Source organism: Mustelus asterias, chromosome 1, assembly GCF_964213995.1.
Source record: "Mustelus asterias chromosome 1, sMusAst1.hap1.1, whole genome shotgun sequence".
Classification (NCBI taxonomy): domain Eukaryota; kingdom Metazoa; phylum Chordata; class Chondrichthyes; order Carcharhiniformes; family Triakidae; genus Mustelus; species Mustelus asterias.
Genome location: NC_135801.1, coordinates 36,687,419 through 36,705,821, shown reverse-complemented (window position 1 = coordinate 36,705,821; position 18,403 = coordinate 36,687,419). Strand labels below are relative to the sequence as shown.

Below are 18,403 nucleotides of genomic sequence, written 5' to 3'. Positions count from 1 at the left end.
GACAACAGGAAACAATCAGCAGCATAATCGTCGTTCCCAAGTTCCGTCCCAGCCTGACCCCAGTCCAATCACATTCTTCTGGACCCCACCTTCAGCCTAATCCAATTCCAGACACACATACCTCACAGCTCCTATGATGCTTGCAGCAGATGTTGCACAGCTGTTGTGGCCTCCAGTTGACTCTCAACTGAATTAGAAAGAGGGCTGAGGCCCACTATCTAAGATTATTGACTCCCAACGTATCACCAAACAGTCATTGAAAGCAATCTTCCAAAAAAGGCACAGAGTGTTGGATCAGGCAAGAAAAGCTGTGTGAAACTCTGGCTTCACAGTCAACTTTTTTTCACTGATTTAACAGCACTCTGTGCAATTTCAGAGTGCTGGCACAGATGATACAGCCAGCTGGAGGGGCAGCTAACCCTAACCCTAAACACACTAGTGACACCAGCAATCTGAAATTGGGGTGCCCTTTAGAAAGGGCAATCTGATCTCAAAGTTAAATTTAAGGTTCCCCCCCCCACCCCCACACCACACACACACACACACACACAAAACGGACATTGAGACCCCCTCCTCCAAGCAGAAATTGGCACACCCACCACAGACATTGAGACCCTACCACGGACATCAGGACTGTGCTCCCCCCCCCTACCCCCGAAAGGATGTCAAGACCCCCCCCCCCCCCAACACCCCTGTGGCTAAGGGGAGCTCCCCCAACCTCCACACATGGAAGGGGACCCCCACCCACATGACCCCCCATGGATAAGGGGAATCCCCCACACGCAGAGGAGGACACCCCCAATGGAGGAGGGTAACCACCTCAGCATTGCCACAAGGGGCAGAGTGCCAGGGGGCAATAACAAGGCATGTCCCTCAACTCTTGGGGCCTACAGGCACCTTCACGCCAAGGTCCATTTTGAGGCAGATGTCAATAGTGCCCACTATCTGGTGATAGCAGAGATCAAACTGAGATTGCGGGCTTCGATCTCTTGATGTGATGAAGGGTTTTATCATTGAGCTCAGGGATTGCTTTAGCACTCTAGCCAATGCAGGTGAAGAAGATCAGGACGGTTGAAAAGAAGTGCAGTAACATCAAAGTCTGTTGACAGTTCCAATGAGCTTCACAATTATTTGATTTGATTTATTATTGTCACATGTATTGTGATACAGTGAAAAGTATTGTCACTTGGGCACTATACAGACAAAACATATCATTCATAGAATACATAGGGGAGAAGGAAAGGAGAGGGTGCAGAACATAGTGTTACAGTCATAGCTGGAGTGTAGAGAAAGATCAACTTAATATAAGGTAGGTCTATTCAAAAGTCTGACGGCAGCAGGGAGAAAGCAGTTCTTGAGGTGATTGGTACGTGATCTCAGACTTTTGTGTCTTTTTCCCAACAGAAGAAGATGAAAGAGATTATGTCCGGGGTCCGTGGGGTCCTTGATTATCCTGGATGTAAGTTAATAACTTTATGCATTTTTATGCACATTCATGCCTCCTCTCAACATTTCCATAGCACAACTGAACTCCCCCGAAAGGCACCTTGACCACCCACAAATTTGTCCCAGGACTAAATCCAATGGAGTACTCATGAGGTACCCTGGCTATCCACATGTATCCACAAAGTTCAGACCTGCTCTTACCAGGTCTTATCTGCACACTTGGGTTTCACATTCCTGGTCTACCAAAATCTGACCTCAGTGCAAATAGCTAATAATTTAACTGACTCCATAAACTGTGGCTGAGATTTTCTGCCCCATTCACCACTGGGAATTTCTGGTCCTGCTGAAAGTTAATGCACAGCAAGATTTTCCCATCCCGCGAGAGTGAACAGAGATTTGGCTGGATGCCAAATTCTCTGACTTCGCTGCAGTGGAAGTATGGCATGAATGGTCTGTAAGCTCGCACCCAATGGACTTTTGGCTGGTCTGCTGCTTTCCCCACGATAGGTCCCACCATGACTTAGCCAGAAAATCCAAGCCAGTGAGTGTACAAAATGCAAACCACCCCATTCCCATGAAAATGAGAAGTGCTATGTTCAGGATCGGGACTTAGCATTTTCAAACACTTCTGCTATTTTTCCCACGATGGAAAGCCTCTCCAGCAGAAGTTTTGGTTGCCAGTGGTGGAATGATTAAAATCAGGGATGCCCAAAAGGTCACAATTGGACCAACATAGATAGCTTGGAGAGTTGTAGAACAGGACAGATTTATTCAAATAAGGAGGGACCGGACTACAGAAGAATTTAAAAACAAGAACAAATTTTGCTTAACTGTGAACTAATGCAGGTCAACGAGCTCAAAAGTGATGGATGAACAAACGTTGAACTTAGTTAGGATAGAGGTAACAACATTTTGGATGACTTCAAATTTATGGGGATAGAATGTGGGAGATCAGCCAGGAGTGCATTGGAATGGTCAATTCTAGAGGTAACAAAAACAAGGATGAATGTTTCGGCAGCACATATGTTGATGCTCACAGAGTCGGATGATAATAAGAACATAAGAACATAAGAAATAGGAGCAGGAGTAGGCCATCTAGCCCCTCGAGCCTGCCCCGCCATTCAATAAGGTCATGGCTGATCTGAAGTGGATCAGTTCCACTTACCCGCCTGATCCCTATAACCCCTAATTCCCTCACCGATCAGGAATCCATCTATTCGTGATTTAAACATATTCAACAAGGTAGCCTCCACCACTTCAGTGGGCAGAGAATTCCAGAGATTCACCACCCTCTGAGAGAAGAAGTTCCTCCTCAACTCTGTCCTAAACTGACCCCCCTTTATTTTGAGGCTGTGCCCTCTAGTTCTAGCTTCCTTTCTAAGTGGAAAGAATCTCTCCACCTCCACCCTATCCAGCCCCTTCATTATCTTATAGGTCTCTATAAGATCCCCCCTCAGCCTTCTAAATTCCAACGAGTACAAACCCAATCTGCTCAGTCTCTCCTCATAATCAACACCCCTAATCTCTGGTATCAACCTGGTGAACCTTCTCTGCACTCCCTCCAAAGCCAATATATTCTTCTGCAAATAAGGGGACCAATACTGCACACAGTATTCCAGCTGCGGCCTCACCAATGCCCTGTACAGATGCAGCAAGACATCTCTGCTTTTATATTCTAGCCCCCTTGCGATATAGGCCAACATCCCATTTGCATTCTTGATCACCTGTTCAACCTGCAGACTGGGTTTTTGCTACAGAGGTGAAAATAGGAGGTGTTTGTTATGGTGCAGTTATTTGGTCAGAGGTTTATCTCGGAATCAAAGATTGCAAACAGGCTGGTTTAGATTCAGCCAGTTATTGGTGAAAGGGATGGTGTCAGTGGCTGGGGAATTGAGTTTGTGGTGGGGTGCAAAGGCCAATGGCTTTGTTCTTCACAATATTTCACAGGAAATTTCTTCTTATTAAGTACAGTATGTCTGACAAGTAAACTGATAATTTAGAGACAGTACAAGGGTCAAGAGAAGTGGTAGCAAGGTAGAATTGGATGCTATCCACTTACATGTGGAAACCAACTCTGTTTTCAGATGATGTCGCCGAGAGGTAACATGTAAATGAAAAACAAGAGTGAGAAAAGGGTAGATCCCTTGGGGGTGAGGAAGTTACTAAAGTTAACAATGTTGAAGACAGAAGAGAAGCCATTGCAGGTGATTTTCTGGCTTTGATTCCACAGGTAAGAGTGGAAGCAAGCAAGGAAAGTTCCAACCCCAGCTAGATGATAGGGAACACAGTATAGATGATAGGGAACACAGTTGAAGGAGGATGGTGCAGTTAACTGTGTCAAAGGCTGCATTTGGTCAAGAAGGATGAAATAGGATAGATTAGCATGGTCACAGTCAAAAAAAATCTTTTGTGACTTTAATAAGGCTTGTTTCAGTGCCTTGGAGGGAGGGTGGCTGGGAATCTGATTTAAATATGGAATTGAAGGAAAGATGTGCACAGATTTGGGATGCAACAACACACTCAAGAGCTTTGGACAGGAAGGAGTGGTAAGAGAATGGGTTGTAGATTCAAAGATGGTAGTGATGGTTGTTTGAAGGAAGGGGTGATGATAGCAGACATGAAGGAGTGGGAGACATTACCTGAGGCAAAATAACTATTATGGTTATCAGTTAATATGGAGCCCATGAAGGGAAAGTGGCTGATCAATAGTTTGATTAAAGTAGATAATACTGGCTCTCATGAACAAGGTGAGCTTGGAGAAGGCATGGATAGAACATAGAGGAAGATATGAATTTATGACTAGGATTGTGGGGAACATTCAGTGAAGTTGGGTCTGGGAAGGGAGGGTAGTGGCAGAGACAGCTGAATGGATGGCCGTAATCTTTGTGACGAACATGTCCATCAGTTCCTCACACTTGCTATTGGAGATTAGGGTGGGGGAGGCAGGGAAGGGTTGCTTAAGAAGGCAGTTTATAACATAAGAGAGAATCCGGGTTATCTTTGCATTCTTTAAAGAATAATCAGTTTTAGTGATGGTGACCAGGATTCAACAGCTCATTGTGTGGTCCAGCCAGATCTGGCAATGGCTGGTGAAACTAGTTGTCCACCAAAGATGTTCATCTCTGCATCCCATGGATTTCAGTGATCTAAGATCGGGTATACCAGATAAATGGCCAGAGTGAGAAAGAGAAGTGGTCTTATTGGAGACAAGGGCATCAAAGATGGTGGAGAGGATGTGATTTAGAAAATCTGTAGCTGCAGAAATGCTAATAAATAATTCAGTCCGTGTCCCTTTTGAGAATCTGTGATAGTTTGGCTCCTGTATTCTAAATAAATAAATAATATAAGTGTTGGCCTTCCAGAGGATTTACAAGCCTACTTAGGATCTAATCAGATGCTAGTAGTGTTGAAGTGGAAACTTTCCTGCTTCTTGACTGTGATAGAAAGACTCAACAAAATTTGTTCCAACTAAATAACTTAGCCTTTATTAACGAAAGACTGCATGCAGTATTGGCTGAAACTTGAGTGCAGAGAGCAGTTGGTACAACTTGCTAATTCCTCCTCAAGTCCGCGCTTACAGAAAGAATCAGTTCAGTACTTATACATAATCATTATCAGTTTGCGTGACTAGAGCTTATTCAGGAATTCGATCAGTAATAGAATCATAAACAATGTCATTAATCATGGCACAACCTGCAGACCTCCTAGAACTCTTTGTCTCATCATTCATACCCTTATCTTGTCCTTTGACGTGACAGAAAAAGGTCGGTGACTTCTTCATCCCTGACCTTATCTTGTCTTACTCATACAGCCCTAGGTTATGAGCAGTCAATCTTATCAGGCCTTACAGAGGTCAGGCATTTTGGAATAGCCTGACCTTCTCTGGTCTTATTTATGTCTTAAGTTATGCGGAGTCAGCCTTATCAGGTCTTACAGGGGTCAGGCATTTTGAAATAGCTTGGTCAGCCGTTCTTATATTGTACCAAATAGTTGAGCAATTTTCCCATCATGCCATTGCTCAGTTCGTACAACTTCACAGTAGTAGTGAGAAAATCAGTAGATGGACTTTCAGTAAGTATTCAACAAAGTGTCAGACAGAAGTTTTGATAAGAAGATAGAAGCTGATGGAATAATGGGATGTGGCAGAATGGATATGGAATTATGACAAGAAGCAGAGCGTGCTGGTTGATGGATGTTTTCCAGACTGCCAGGTGACATGCAAGTTGATATGGTAATTAAAAAACTTTATAGGTTACTTGGGTTTATAAATAGAGGCATAGAATATAAAAGCAAAGAGATCGTGCTGGAACTTCAGGAAAGGTTGTAGAGATTTCAGAAAGGGTACAGAGGTGATTTACCAGGATGTTTTCAGGGATGAGGAACTTCAGTTATTAGGAAAGTTGAGACTATTCTCCTTGGAACAGAAAAGATTAAAAGGTGATTTAATAGTGGTTTTCATGCAACATACCCTTTCATTTTTTGGAGTGGAATTATCCCAAGTCCCTGATGGGGCAAGAATTTGGCAGGAGGCCCAAAAATTGTTTTTATGCTGGCATGAATTTCCTATAGGCACTTCCAATGGTGCCCACCATGGTGGATCAGGAAACCCACTGGAGGCTATTACAAAACTCACTTGCATCCTGTTAATGGGATGCAGATGAAGGCTTAACCACCCATGCCCGATTCTCTGCAGTGAAAATATGGCATTGCGAAACACATTTGGGATAATGTAGTCAGCATATGTCGGAACTCATCTGAATAATGCCTAGGGCTGCCTCCAGAGTGCTGGATGGAGGCCAACGGCAGCCTTAGACTCCTGAACACCACAGCAGTGGGCGGGTGGGGGAGGGGAGCACCCAGAGGTGGACCTTCTAGATGTCCTGGAGGGAGTCCATCTCAGAATGTTCCTGGGGAGCTATACAATAAATGGCAGAACCATCAGGAGCATAGACACACAGAGGGACCTGGGTGTACAAGTCCACAGATCCTTAAAGGTGTCAGTTCTGGAATATTTGCCAGATTGAACAGTGACTAGCAGATTGTATTGTGCAATACCCAACATCATTTTGGACTGACCATGATTGTACCTCTGCTTGCATGTATAGTTCAATGGTCTCAATAATTGTGCACTCATTTAACATGGTGTTGAAAAATAACCTCAAATCCTAGCCATCTAGGATGAAAAGTCAATAATAGTAATTTTGATAGTGATGTAGCAGCAGACAAGCTAGGACAGTTCAATCATATTCTGTGCCTATCTTTCTGCATACAACAGATTAAGTATCGCAGACAGATCCTATGGCACCATTCTGAAGAACAGTGTACCAGAAGAGTCCTGACAAATATTTACCCCTTAACCAATATTACTAAAACAGATTATCTGGTCCTTATCACCTTCTTATGTGTACAAAGTGGTGGCTGCATTCTACAATAGTGACTATATCATAAAAGTACTTTGTGCAGAATTTTCTGCTCTGGAGCTAAGTGCAGTGGTAGGTGGGATTGGCGGCAGGTTTCCTGCTGACTGGCAGGTCAGGCTCTCACACCTGATCTTCTGCTTAAAACCTCATAAATTATGCATAGGCTCGCTGCTCATTGAATCACATGGTGGGGCAGGCACTGACTCACTCTCCTGTCATCATCTCATGGGGCCAAAGTCCCTGGCACCATATTTAAATGTCACCCAAACACATATGTTACTGTCTGCAGCCCAGCTGTCTGGTCGGAGGTTCTGGAGATGGCCTTAATGAATGAGAATAGTGCACCAAGGTTTAGCCATGGCTCCCTGGAGAGTTTAATTTGAGATCATCTCCAGCATCAAGATGTTCTTTTTGCCCAGAATGGATCCAGGAGGTCTACCAATCTCACCTAGCCGGTCTGAGAAGCGGTTGCGAAGGAAGTCAGCTCCGCAGTCAACTGCCAGAGAAATGCCATCCGTGCAGGAAGAGGATGAATAATCTAATCCACACTGCCAGGGGAAGTTAACCTACATCTAACTCCAAATTCACCCTCTCATTATGACATTATGCACTTAAACATCACACAGTTCAGAGATCTCACACAGTATTAGCAGGGGAGGTATCAGTAATGAAAGCGAGCACCTGATCTATCATAATAAAAGCAACATACTGCAGATGCTGGAAATCTAAAATAAAAACAGCAAATGCTGGATAAACTCAGCAGGACTGTCAGCATCTGTGGAGAGAGAAACAGAATTAAAGAAGCGGAAATGGCAGTAGGGACAGAGAATTGAGGGGAAGTCCCAAAATGGCGCTCACAATATTAATATTTGATAGATTGAAGAATAGAGGGCTGTGGGAAAATGGCACATAAAAGGAGTTGAGGCCAGTACAGATCAGCCATGATTGTATTGAATGGGGGAGTAGGCTGAATGGCCTGGTCGCCCACTCCTGCTTCTATTTCCTATGATAGTCCACGCCCTCAGCCAGTGACATAATGAGGTTCCCGCCGTGCAATGATGGGAACCCCATTATAATACTCTAAGATTTACCTAGCAGGCCACCCCACTGTATCATTTCCCACATAGGGAACTCACCCCGTTAGTGTGACATTATGTCGGAGGTGTTTACAGCAGGTTTTGAAAAACGGGGAACTGGGAGCAGAACCCATAGGAAGTGCACAGGTAAGAATAGCCCCCAGCAGAGAGAGGGTCATGCCTGGGCAATACCCTGGCACTGGCTAGCCCCCCAGTCGTACCCGAAGGGAGGGGGGTCTTCCATTGGGGAGGTTTGGGTGGGGGGGTTCCCATTATGGGGGTTTCCATGTCCTTAGGGAAGGGTGGCATTCCTTTTATTATTTTCTTTACATTGGTGCTCCGTTTAAAAACAGTGCCCTGATCTCTCAGGAGCCCAGGTTGCTGGCAAGGCAGGGTAATTTAGAAACCACCCCACCACCATGTCGTCATGGGATGGCATCATCACATTTTTTTTCAAAAGTTTAAAAGTATGGCAGGAAAACCCACAAAAGCAGCTGATGAGCTGCCCTCTGCTTTTCCTGCTGGAGACAACACATTGAAAAAATTTGGAAAATTCCGCCCAATGTTTTGAGTCTGTATGACTTCTTCACCTCGCATTCTGCACAAAAAAACATCTTCAGCTCTTACTGGGGAGGGGCTCAGCACACAGAGCAGACATGCATGCTTCCCAACCTCTTCTCCATTCTGTAACATGTATCATAACTCATACCAACCCATACATTCATCCTTAGTGCAGCAATGCTTCAAATATACAATACTCATCTGTTGTTTAAATTCCCCCATGGCCTCACCTCACCCTATCTCTGTAACCTCCTCCAGTCCTGATGGTAAATATCACACTGTCTGTCTATATAATTCAGGTTAAAATTAATAATCAATACAGGCAGCAGATCTTTCATTAGAATCAGACAGAAGTCACATACGCATTGAATCAGTTAAGGCCATTTTTTGCCAAAATACATCTGATCAAGATCAAACATGGGCAGTGAGATCACGCTATGGCCACTGTCAGTGTAAATTAGAAGGATTTCCCAGCTGCAGTTAAGGGAAGCTGGATCACAGTTTGAGACATATCATTACGGTAGCCGTTTATGTGTTTTGAGTTGTAAAAGGTAAATAAATTTAATGTACATACTGCTGTGGGTTTTGCAAAATGTCATCTTGTGCTTTAAAGTGCTGCTTTTCACCACTGACATTATTTTTATCCCTCCTCTTTAAGGAGCTGCTGCAGGCTTTTCACATTCAGCTGGCCTGCCTAACTTTCTGCCTCCCAGATCAGTAGGTTTCCATTAGGGAGGGTGGTGGTGGGGATGTTGGCAGGGAAGCATTTGTGGCCCAACAACAACATTATAATGAAAACCCTGAACCAAAATGAATCAGATCCCTCACAGGCAGGTAATGTAGGTCTTCCGCACATTACAGATAACAAGATTTGCCTAAGTCACACAGAAGCGGAAGATTCACAGCAAGTAACTAAGTAAACTATGTTTAAAGTACACAATAGTTAAACCATTTCGCAGAAGAATAGAGTCAAAAATCTTGGTGCTTCTATATAATTTACAACAATATAACTGAATCTCTGATAAAGTGTTACATGTGAATGACTTCCACAGAGCTGTCTTAATAAGAAAATATACAAATAAAGGACTAAAGACCTCAGGAGAAAAACAGAGCTCTTAACACAATTTCATGGACTTCCAAAAACAGTTTCAATACCCAGGGGAAAGAATGTTATACAAAATACTGGCAAGCATACAAATGAGCAATTTGACCCACATGGTCTGTCTCACATCTGCCAAGGCCTAAGATATGGCGTAATGGAATTTTGACCAGAGTGAGGCATCCTTTCAGCTGTTAGAGATAATTCGGGCAGAATTTCCTCTTTCGAATTTGGGCATAAGGCATTGCCGGGAAGCAAAACATTCATGCACATGATTGTAGATCTGTGATGAAACCCACTGATTTTCTGTTTATTTAATTAATGGGTGAGAAATCTGGCAAACTAAACCAGCACTGAAGAAAGAAATTTGCCCCAATTGACTTTATCCTCTCTCCCAATCTCCATTTATTATCTATTCAAAAGCATGAGTTAATTTCTGATCAATTTAGACATGCAACAATGGCCTTGATATTAGTCCCAGTCCATGATAGGGTCAGCAGGAAGGCGGGGTATTAAACTTGAAATATGCAGAATGCAACCCAAACCAGCTGCTGTATGATACTGAGGCATTGGAGTATCATGTTGTGGATCGATAGGCCAGTTATTAATATATATAAATCGGGTTCCTATAGTGTGATTAGGATTCTGGTTTGAAATTAACAGCTGCTGCATATTCCCAGAGGTCAGGATTGAGCCAAAATTTATTGCAATGCTTAAAGATTCAGAATCCATACTGAATAAAGGTTTAATGTTCATATTTGCCTTTTCATTTCTATCTGGGACACTATTTGTTGTGAGAGAGTTATTTGGAGATTTTCTGCATTCAGAAAGGGAAGCTTCTAAGGATATTGAGATGTTGCTCCATTACTTTTGTTTATAACAAAGACAAAACAGTATACAAAACTGATTTAAATTCTGTTCCCAAAAAGCCTGTCTTTTCCCCGAATTATGCTGGTAATGTTAGAAAAGAATGTATTTCAGGATCAAGGATATTGTACTGTAAAAATTGGCATAGTGGAACAGTAGTATTGTCACTGTACCAGTAATTCAGAGCAAGATCCAAGGACCCATGTTCAAATCCTGCTACAGCAGATGGTGAAATTTGAAAATCTGGAATTAAAAGTCTAATGATGACCATGAAGTCATTGTCGATTGTCGTAAAAACCCATCTGAGTTTTTCGCTAATGTCAAGGACATCTGTCGTCCTTACCTGGTCTGGCCTACATGTGACTCCAGGTCAATAGTAGTGTGGTTGACTCTCAAATGCCCTCTGAAATGGAGGGCAGTTAGGCGCAGGCAATAAACGCTGGCCCAGCCAGTAATGGTCATGCTCTGTAAAATTAATTAAAATATAAATATACATAAATAAACATAATTCATAAATGGTGGAGAAATATTGAGATTAAGGAAGGACACTTACTCTTTTACAATCCAGACTGTACATCACAGCAAGGGGTAGTGTAAAACTCAGATTGCCGCAATATGTAAGGCAATATGCTGCAATGAAAACATGCATTAGTGGTTGTTTTCAATGGAAGCAATGTTTCAGGGAAACCAAAGCAAGTAACTTCATGATGTGAAAAAGTTAAGGGCTTCTCTATTTGCTAATCAGTGAAGTGGTGGTAATGCCATTGGACTAGTAATCCAGAGGCTCAGGCTAATGTTCTGGAGACATTGGTGCAAATCCCACAATTGCAGCAGGTGAAATTTGAACTCAGTTAATAAATCTGGAATTTAAAGCCAGTGTCAGTAATGGTGACCGTGGCAATGATCATCGATTGTTGTAAAAACCCAGATGGTTCCATCATGTTCTTTAGGGGAGGAAATCTGTCATCCTCACTCAGTCTGGCTGACATGTGACTCAAGACTCACAACAATGTGGTTGACTCTTAACTGCCCTCTTAAATGGCTTAGCAAACCTCTCAGTTCAAGGATAATTAGAGTTGGGGAACAAATACTGACCTTGTCAGTGATGCCCACATCCCACAAAAAATGTAAAGGGAAAAAATTGGTTTTGATCAAACGAATGGCCTAAAATTTTATGATGTGGAGATGCCGGCGTTGGACTGGGGTGAACATAGTAAGAAGTCTCACAACACCAGGTTAAAGTCCAACAGATTTATTTGGTAGCAAAAGCCACTAGCTTTTGGAGTGCTGCTCCTTTGTCAGGTAAGTGGGAGTTCTGTTCACAAACAGGGCATATAAAGACACAAACTCAATTTACAAAATAATGGTTGGAATGTGAGTCTTTACAGGTAATCAAGTCTTAAAGGTACAGACAATGTGAGTGGAGAGAGGGTTAAGCACAGCTTAAAGAGATGTGTATTGTCTCCAGCCGGGACAGTTAGTGAGATTTTGCAAGCCCAGGCAAGTCATGGGGGTTACAGATAGTGTGACATGAACCCAAGATCCTGGTTGAGGCCATCCTCATGTGTGCGGAACTTGGCTATCAGTCTCTGCTCAGCGACTCTGCGTTGTCATGTGTCATGAAGGCCACATTGGAGAATGCTTACCTGAAGATCAGAGGCCGAATGCCCGTGACCGCTGAAGTGTTCCCCAACAGGAAGAGAACACTCTTGCCTTCATCCAGACACACGGAACAGCCATGGGGACCAAATTCACACCTCAATATGCCAACATCTTCATGCACAGGTTCGAACAAGACCTCTTCACCACACAGGACCTTCAACCAATGCTATACACTAGTTACATCGATGACATTTTCTTCCTTTGGACTCACTGTGAACAATCACTGAAACAACTGTATGATGACATCAACAAGTCCCATCCCACCATCAGACTCACCATGGACTACTCTCTGGAATCGGTTGCATTCTTGGACACACGCATCTCCATCAAGGATGGTCACCTCAGCACCTCACTGTACCGCAAGCCCACGGATAACCTCATGATGCTCCACTTCTCCAGCTTCCACCCTAAACACGTTAAAGAAGCCATCCCCTACGGACAAGCCCTCCGTATACACAGGATCTGCTCAAATGATGAGGATGACAACAGACACCTCCAGATGCTGAAAGATGCCCTCAAAAAAACAGGATATGGCACTTGACTCATCGATCGACAGTTTCGACACGCCACAGCGAAAAACCGCACCGACATCCTCAGAAGACAAACACGGGACACGGCGGACAGAGTACCCTTTGTCGTCCAGTACTTCGCCGGAGTGGAGAAGCTACGACATCTTCTCTGGAGCCTTCAACATGTTATTGATGAAGACGAACATCTCGCCAAGGCCATCCACACACCCCCACTTCTTACCTTCAAACAACCGCACAACCTCAAACAGACCATTGTCCGCAGCAAACTACCCAGCTTTCAGGAGACCAGTGACCACGACACCACACAACCCTGCCACAGCAACCTCTGCAAGACGTGCCGGATCATCGACATGGATGCCATCATTTCACATGAGAATACCATCCACCAGGTACACGGTACATACTCTTGCAACTCGGCCAACGTCGTCTACCTGACACGCTGCAGGAAAGGATGTCCCGAGGCATGGTACATTGGGGAGACCATGCAGACACTACAACAACGGATGAATGAACACCGCTCGACAATCACCAGGCAAGAGTGTTCTCTTCCTGTTGGGGAATACTTCAGCGGTCACGGGTATTTGGCCTCTGATCTTCAGGTAAGCGTTCTCCAAGGTGGCCTTCACGACACACGACAACGCAGAGTCACTGAGCAGAGACTGATAGCCAAGTTCTGCACACGAGGACGGCCTTAACCGGGATCTTGGGTTCATGTCACACTATCTGTAACCCCCACGATTTGCCTGGGCTTGCAAAATCTCACTAGTTGTCCTGGCTGGAGACAATACACATCTCCTTAACCTGTGCTTAACCCTCTCTCCACTCACATTGTCTGTACCTTTAAGACTTGATTACCTGTAAAGACTCACATTCCAACCATTATTTTGTAAATTGAGTTTGTGTCTTTATATGCCCTGTTTGTGAACAGAACTCCCACTTACCTGATGAAGGAGCGGCGCTCCGAAAGCTAGTGGCTTTTGCTACCAAATAAACCTAAAATTTTAAACAGAGATACAGCTGGCAGTTTGATACTTGGACCCAATGGGTTAAATTACAAAGAGAGATTCAACAAACTGGGGTTGAATTCCATAAAATTTAAAATATTAAGGGGTTGATTTGATCAAAATGTTCCAAATATTAAGAAGAATAAAAAGGGTAGAAAGAAGGAGAAACTATTTCTGCTGATTGGGGAATCCAGAACAAGGGGGCATAGCCTAAAGGTTAGGGCAGGTCTTTCAGGAATAAAATTAGGTAACATTTCTACTTACTAAGTGAAGCAAAGTTTGGAACTTTCTTCTGAAAACAGCAATTGACACTAGATCAATTGTTAATATTAAAACTGAGATTGATAGATATTTGTTAAAATATGGACAAAGGTGGGGGTATGGAACTAGTCAGAGATAAACCATAATCCCATTGATTGTAAGAGGGGCTACATGACATATTCCTGTCCCTATGTTCCTGATGAATTCATGTCTTTGCATTTAGTATGAAAAATTAAGCACAGAATTGACACTAGCCTTTTTTGAAAGGAGAACACAGGAGAGTGATGTGAAGTAATACATTTAATGTGATGTGACAAATTAAGTCTATTAACAAATATTTGAAAACACCCATATCCATATCCATGGTGAACTAGGAAGCTTTTCTTTTTCTGTCTCTGGCATTTCTAAGTGGTCAAATTTCTGCAGCTTTCGTAGATCTGTTAGCAGGCTGCTTTGATCTTTGCTCTGACTTCTGAGGTGCTTTGGGGAAAGGATTTTCCCTGTAAGTTCTGAACCCCAACGTCTGGCACAAATGTCGGTCAGAAGCCCGCACTATGTGGAGAACATTTTCCCCAAATCAACCAATTAATGACCAAAGGACAGGCTCACTGTCCAGTTAAAGGCGGTGGGTGGGCTCTCGATGTTGGAGAGCCACTTAGAGGCCTTCAAGCTTCAAAGGAGCAGCAGGTTGTGATGGAAGGTAAATAAGGGAGAGGGTGCTTCGAAATGGAGGCACCCTCTCGCCAACCTTTCAAAATTCAAATTTAAAAATTGATTTTGCAGCCATGTCTTTACTGTTGCCGCTTGAACTACTGCTATGTGAGCAGATCTTTTGCCCCTTGTGTTAATCAAATATTTTTTCTATGAAAAAATATGATCACTTTAATCATGTGCATTTCAACATTTGTAAAATTCCAGGAACAAATCTTAGCCATCTTTACTCCCCTCTATGGCGGGGCCTGCATCTGCTGCTGATTCCAGGAAAGCAGGGAAGGCCTCTTGACCTCCGGTTTGCTGCAGGGAAGTTAACAGTAAGGGCTACCTGTTGGCAAAATCTGACAAAATAGTCTGCAGGATTGAGCCTACCTGGCTGATACGCAACATGAAACTCGTACTCTTGTAATTTGAGTATCCAATCCTCTATTCAAGTAAGTGACGTGCTGTGTGGATTGTTGAAAAGGTTTACTCATAATCTATGATTGATATGGCTTCAACTCAGTTCTCTACAAATAAAGATGAAAATGTAAGATACCCAGGTGATTGAGAGTGCTTCACTCTCTGTTTCTGAATGCAGTTGCTCCAAAGGTGTTAGCAATCTGCTTGCCAGTTCAACAATTGATGGGTTTCCTGCCTTGCCTTTTTGCATGAGAACTGCACCCAGGCCAACTGGGCTTGTGCCACAACTAGTTCAGTGGTTTTCTCAGGGTCAAAAGAGGCATTTGTGCAATTTGCTGACAACTGTTATTTGATCTGGTGTACAGCCTGTTTGTGTGATGTAGTTTGCTCCCACATGCTGGTCTCGTCAGATTGTGTAGGATGGTGTTGGGGATGGGGGGGAGGAGGGGGCAGATAGCATCATGAGGTTAGGAATGAAGCAACTACAGAATGCGATGATTCTCAATAGACTCCAGACTTCCTGCATATTTGTAGAATCTGCAGTGTTTGGCTTCAATTTTCTCTGGATCAGTTGATAGATACTCTTTTACCACTGAACAAGTGACTCAAGAGTTCAATTCTGCTTTCATTGAACAGGCACTTGTGTTTATTCAATGTGTGGTTCCATTCTCCAAAACCAACAATGTAGGCATGCATGTAGGTGTTTCTCAAATTCACTTTCAGTGCGAGCACAGATGGGGCTGTTATCATTGATATTCAGCATGCCATCAAGTCCTTCAAGTGCAGACTGAATCATGTGCTGAAATCCCTCAGCTGCTGAGCTGACTCCAAGGTTGAGCCTCTTGCATTGAAAGGTCTGGGGTGGGATTCTCCCAAAAAAATTCTACGTGTCGAATTTGCATAAAAGCTGGAGTAAATCCCACTGGGTTTTTAAGTGGGATTTTCAAAATGAATCCCCCACACTCTGTACACTGCAGAGTGCACTAGCATGAATCTCACGAAATATCAATGGGAGGGGCCTATTACCTCTGGAGAGGCAGGCAGCATAGCGCTGAGCAGGCCACTGCCCATGCGCCGATCTGTCAGCACCGGGTTCGGCGCATGCACAGTAACTCCGCACCACTGGCCTCCCGATTGCTGGCCAGCTCCATCATTGACCAACCCCGCGACCTCGCATCACTGCCCGTGTGACGCCCCCCACGGATCAATCGCTGGCCTCCCAGATTCAACCCCCTCACATCCCCCCGACCCGCCTCAACCTTCCAAACTCCCCTCCCCCCCTGCAGCCCTGATCTCCCCCCCCCCACCCTTATAGGCCCCACCTCCTTGGCACTGCCGATGCCCTGTGGACAGTGCCAAGGTGCCCCCTGGGCATTTCCGCTTTATCCTTGGGCAGTCCCAGGGGTCCAGGCTGGCAATGCGCAGGGGCAACCCCCTCATCCCGACCGTCTGGAGCTCCATGGCCTCCCTTCACTCCGTAAGAAGTCTCACAACACCAGGTTAAAGTCCAACAGGTTTATTTGGTAGCAAATACTATAAACTTTCGGAGCACTGCTCCTAACGAAGGAGCAGTGCTCCGAAAGCTTATGGCATTTGCTACCAAATAAACCTGTTGGATTTTAACCTGGTGTTGTGAGACTTCTTACTGTGTTCACCCCAGTCCAACGCCGGCATCTCCACATCATCCCTTCACTCCAGCAGGGTCGGGCTGCCAGTTCCCTGCTAGTGGGAAGCTACTGTAAATCCTGCTGGAGTGAAACACTCCTGGTGAGCAGGCTCGGCGACTTCAATCCCAGGCCTGCTAATTACATGGAAATTCTAATTTAAATATATTATACAGCTCCATGCTGTTTAGCTGGCTCCCCGGTGGGCACCACGATCTCTGCTTGAGTCTCCCGGCTGGGAGAATCACCCCCCTGATGTGAGTGCAGGAAAATGTAAGAAACCTCAATTTTTCTGCAAACTCAGTTTGAAGGTATCCTACATTGAGGTCAAGTTTGGCAAAGCGTTCTCTCTGATGTCATCAATTATTTGTGTTAAGTGTCTTTCTTGTTGTATGGCTTGGTTTGGTGATCGCATATTAAAGCAGACTCTAATCTGGTTCTCACTCTTGGGTTTCCTGACAACTTGTATGGATGAGATCCAGGAGGTAGGCTCATCCCCAACTTTCCCAATGATATCAAGGATAAGTAGATGCTGAAGTTCCTTCTTAGTCTGTTTTATGATACGAAATGATATTTGCTGTTATTGATGCTCATTGAGGGCACATTGGGCTCTGCATGCCTTTCAGTTTGCCAATGTCAGTGAAGCAGTCAGCATACAATTCAAAAATGTTACTGGTATGCGCAGGAATCGCATATAATCGCATGATGACAATCATGTGCAGATTTGATAAGTGTGTCACATTGTCCAGATATGACATATGAGTGTTTCTCTTTGTTCTGGTGGCTTTGAATGAGATTGGCATTTCAAAAGTCCCGAGAAGTTTCAGTGGTTTGCCATTGTTGTAAGGGAAAATTTTCATATTCCCTGGTTTAGAGAGAATGGGGCAATCCTGAATTTTCTTGAACATTTTGCCTCGCATTCCATTGATAGATTCTCCTGTATGAATGAGAGCATCTATGCCCGAGCAGCCAATAGTCAATGTCACATGTCTGAAAGAGAGCATAGAGGTATGTTAAGGGTAACCTGCCTGTACTTTAGTTACATTCTCTCACCGTTTAGCTGTGGTGTGCATATGTGGCACCCTTCTGTTGATATTGGTCTTGTAGTTGATTTTGCTGATGAATGGCAAACACAAGCAAGGTGGTTGCTTTTCCACAAGCTTTACACTGTTGACTGGTAACAGGACATTCTGTCCAGTGTGGGTAAGCACTGTCACAGTGGAAACATCGTTTGGACAAATTGCAGCTTTATTTGTGAGACTGCTGTTGTTGCTTTGTAGATGGTTTCCTGGCACATGAGTGATGAGTAGTGTTCACAGGAGACGAACTTGAAGTGTCGTTGTTGGCTGTCTCAACTTCCATAGTTGGGACTTGGAAAGCAACAGTGAACTTGCTAGCTCCAGAAACACTAACTGCTTTCTGTTTTTGTCAAGTGCTCTCTGGTGTAGTTGGCTGGAGAGACAACCTTTGCTGATTTGTGTTTTTATTTCCCTTGACCTGTTTGACTTCACCAGAGTCACAACTGGCTGCTAATTGACTCAGAGGTATGCAATACTGCTCAATTGTCTCGTTGATTTCTTGTTGCTTGCAAAGGGATGTTAGTTCCTTTGAAGTTGAATTATAGCAGTAACTTCTGAGGTCTCCAGCACTGGATTTGGAGAGGCACCCCAAAGATGCACTGGGAAATCACTCAAATG

General features: G+C 44.0%; 1 protein-coding gene across 1 annotated transcript in view; it reads right to left on the bottom strand.

Moving 5' to 3' along the window:
• nudt6 (nudix (nucleoside diphosphate linked moiety X)-type motif 6) overlaps nucleotides 1-18,403 on the bottom strand; it is a 232,293-nt gene that overhangs the window by 7,147 nt on the left and 206,743 nt on the right. The window contains exons 5-6 of the mRNA XM_078211281.1: nucleotides 11,023-11,099; nucleotides 10,813-10,934 (exon numbers count right to left, since the gene is read on the bottom strand). Coding sequence (XP_078067407.1) covers nucleotides 10,813-10,934; nucleotides 11,023-11,099 — 199 coding nt within the window. The remainder of the gene's footprint in view (nucleotides 1-10,812; nucleotides 10,935-11,022; nucleotides 11,100-18,403) is intronic.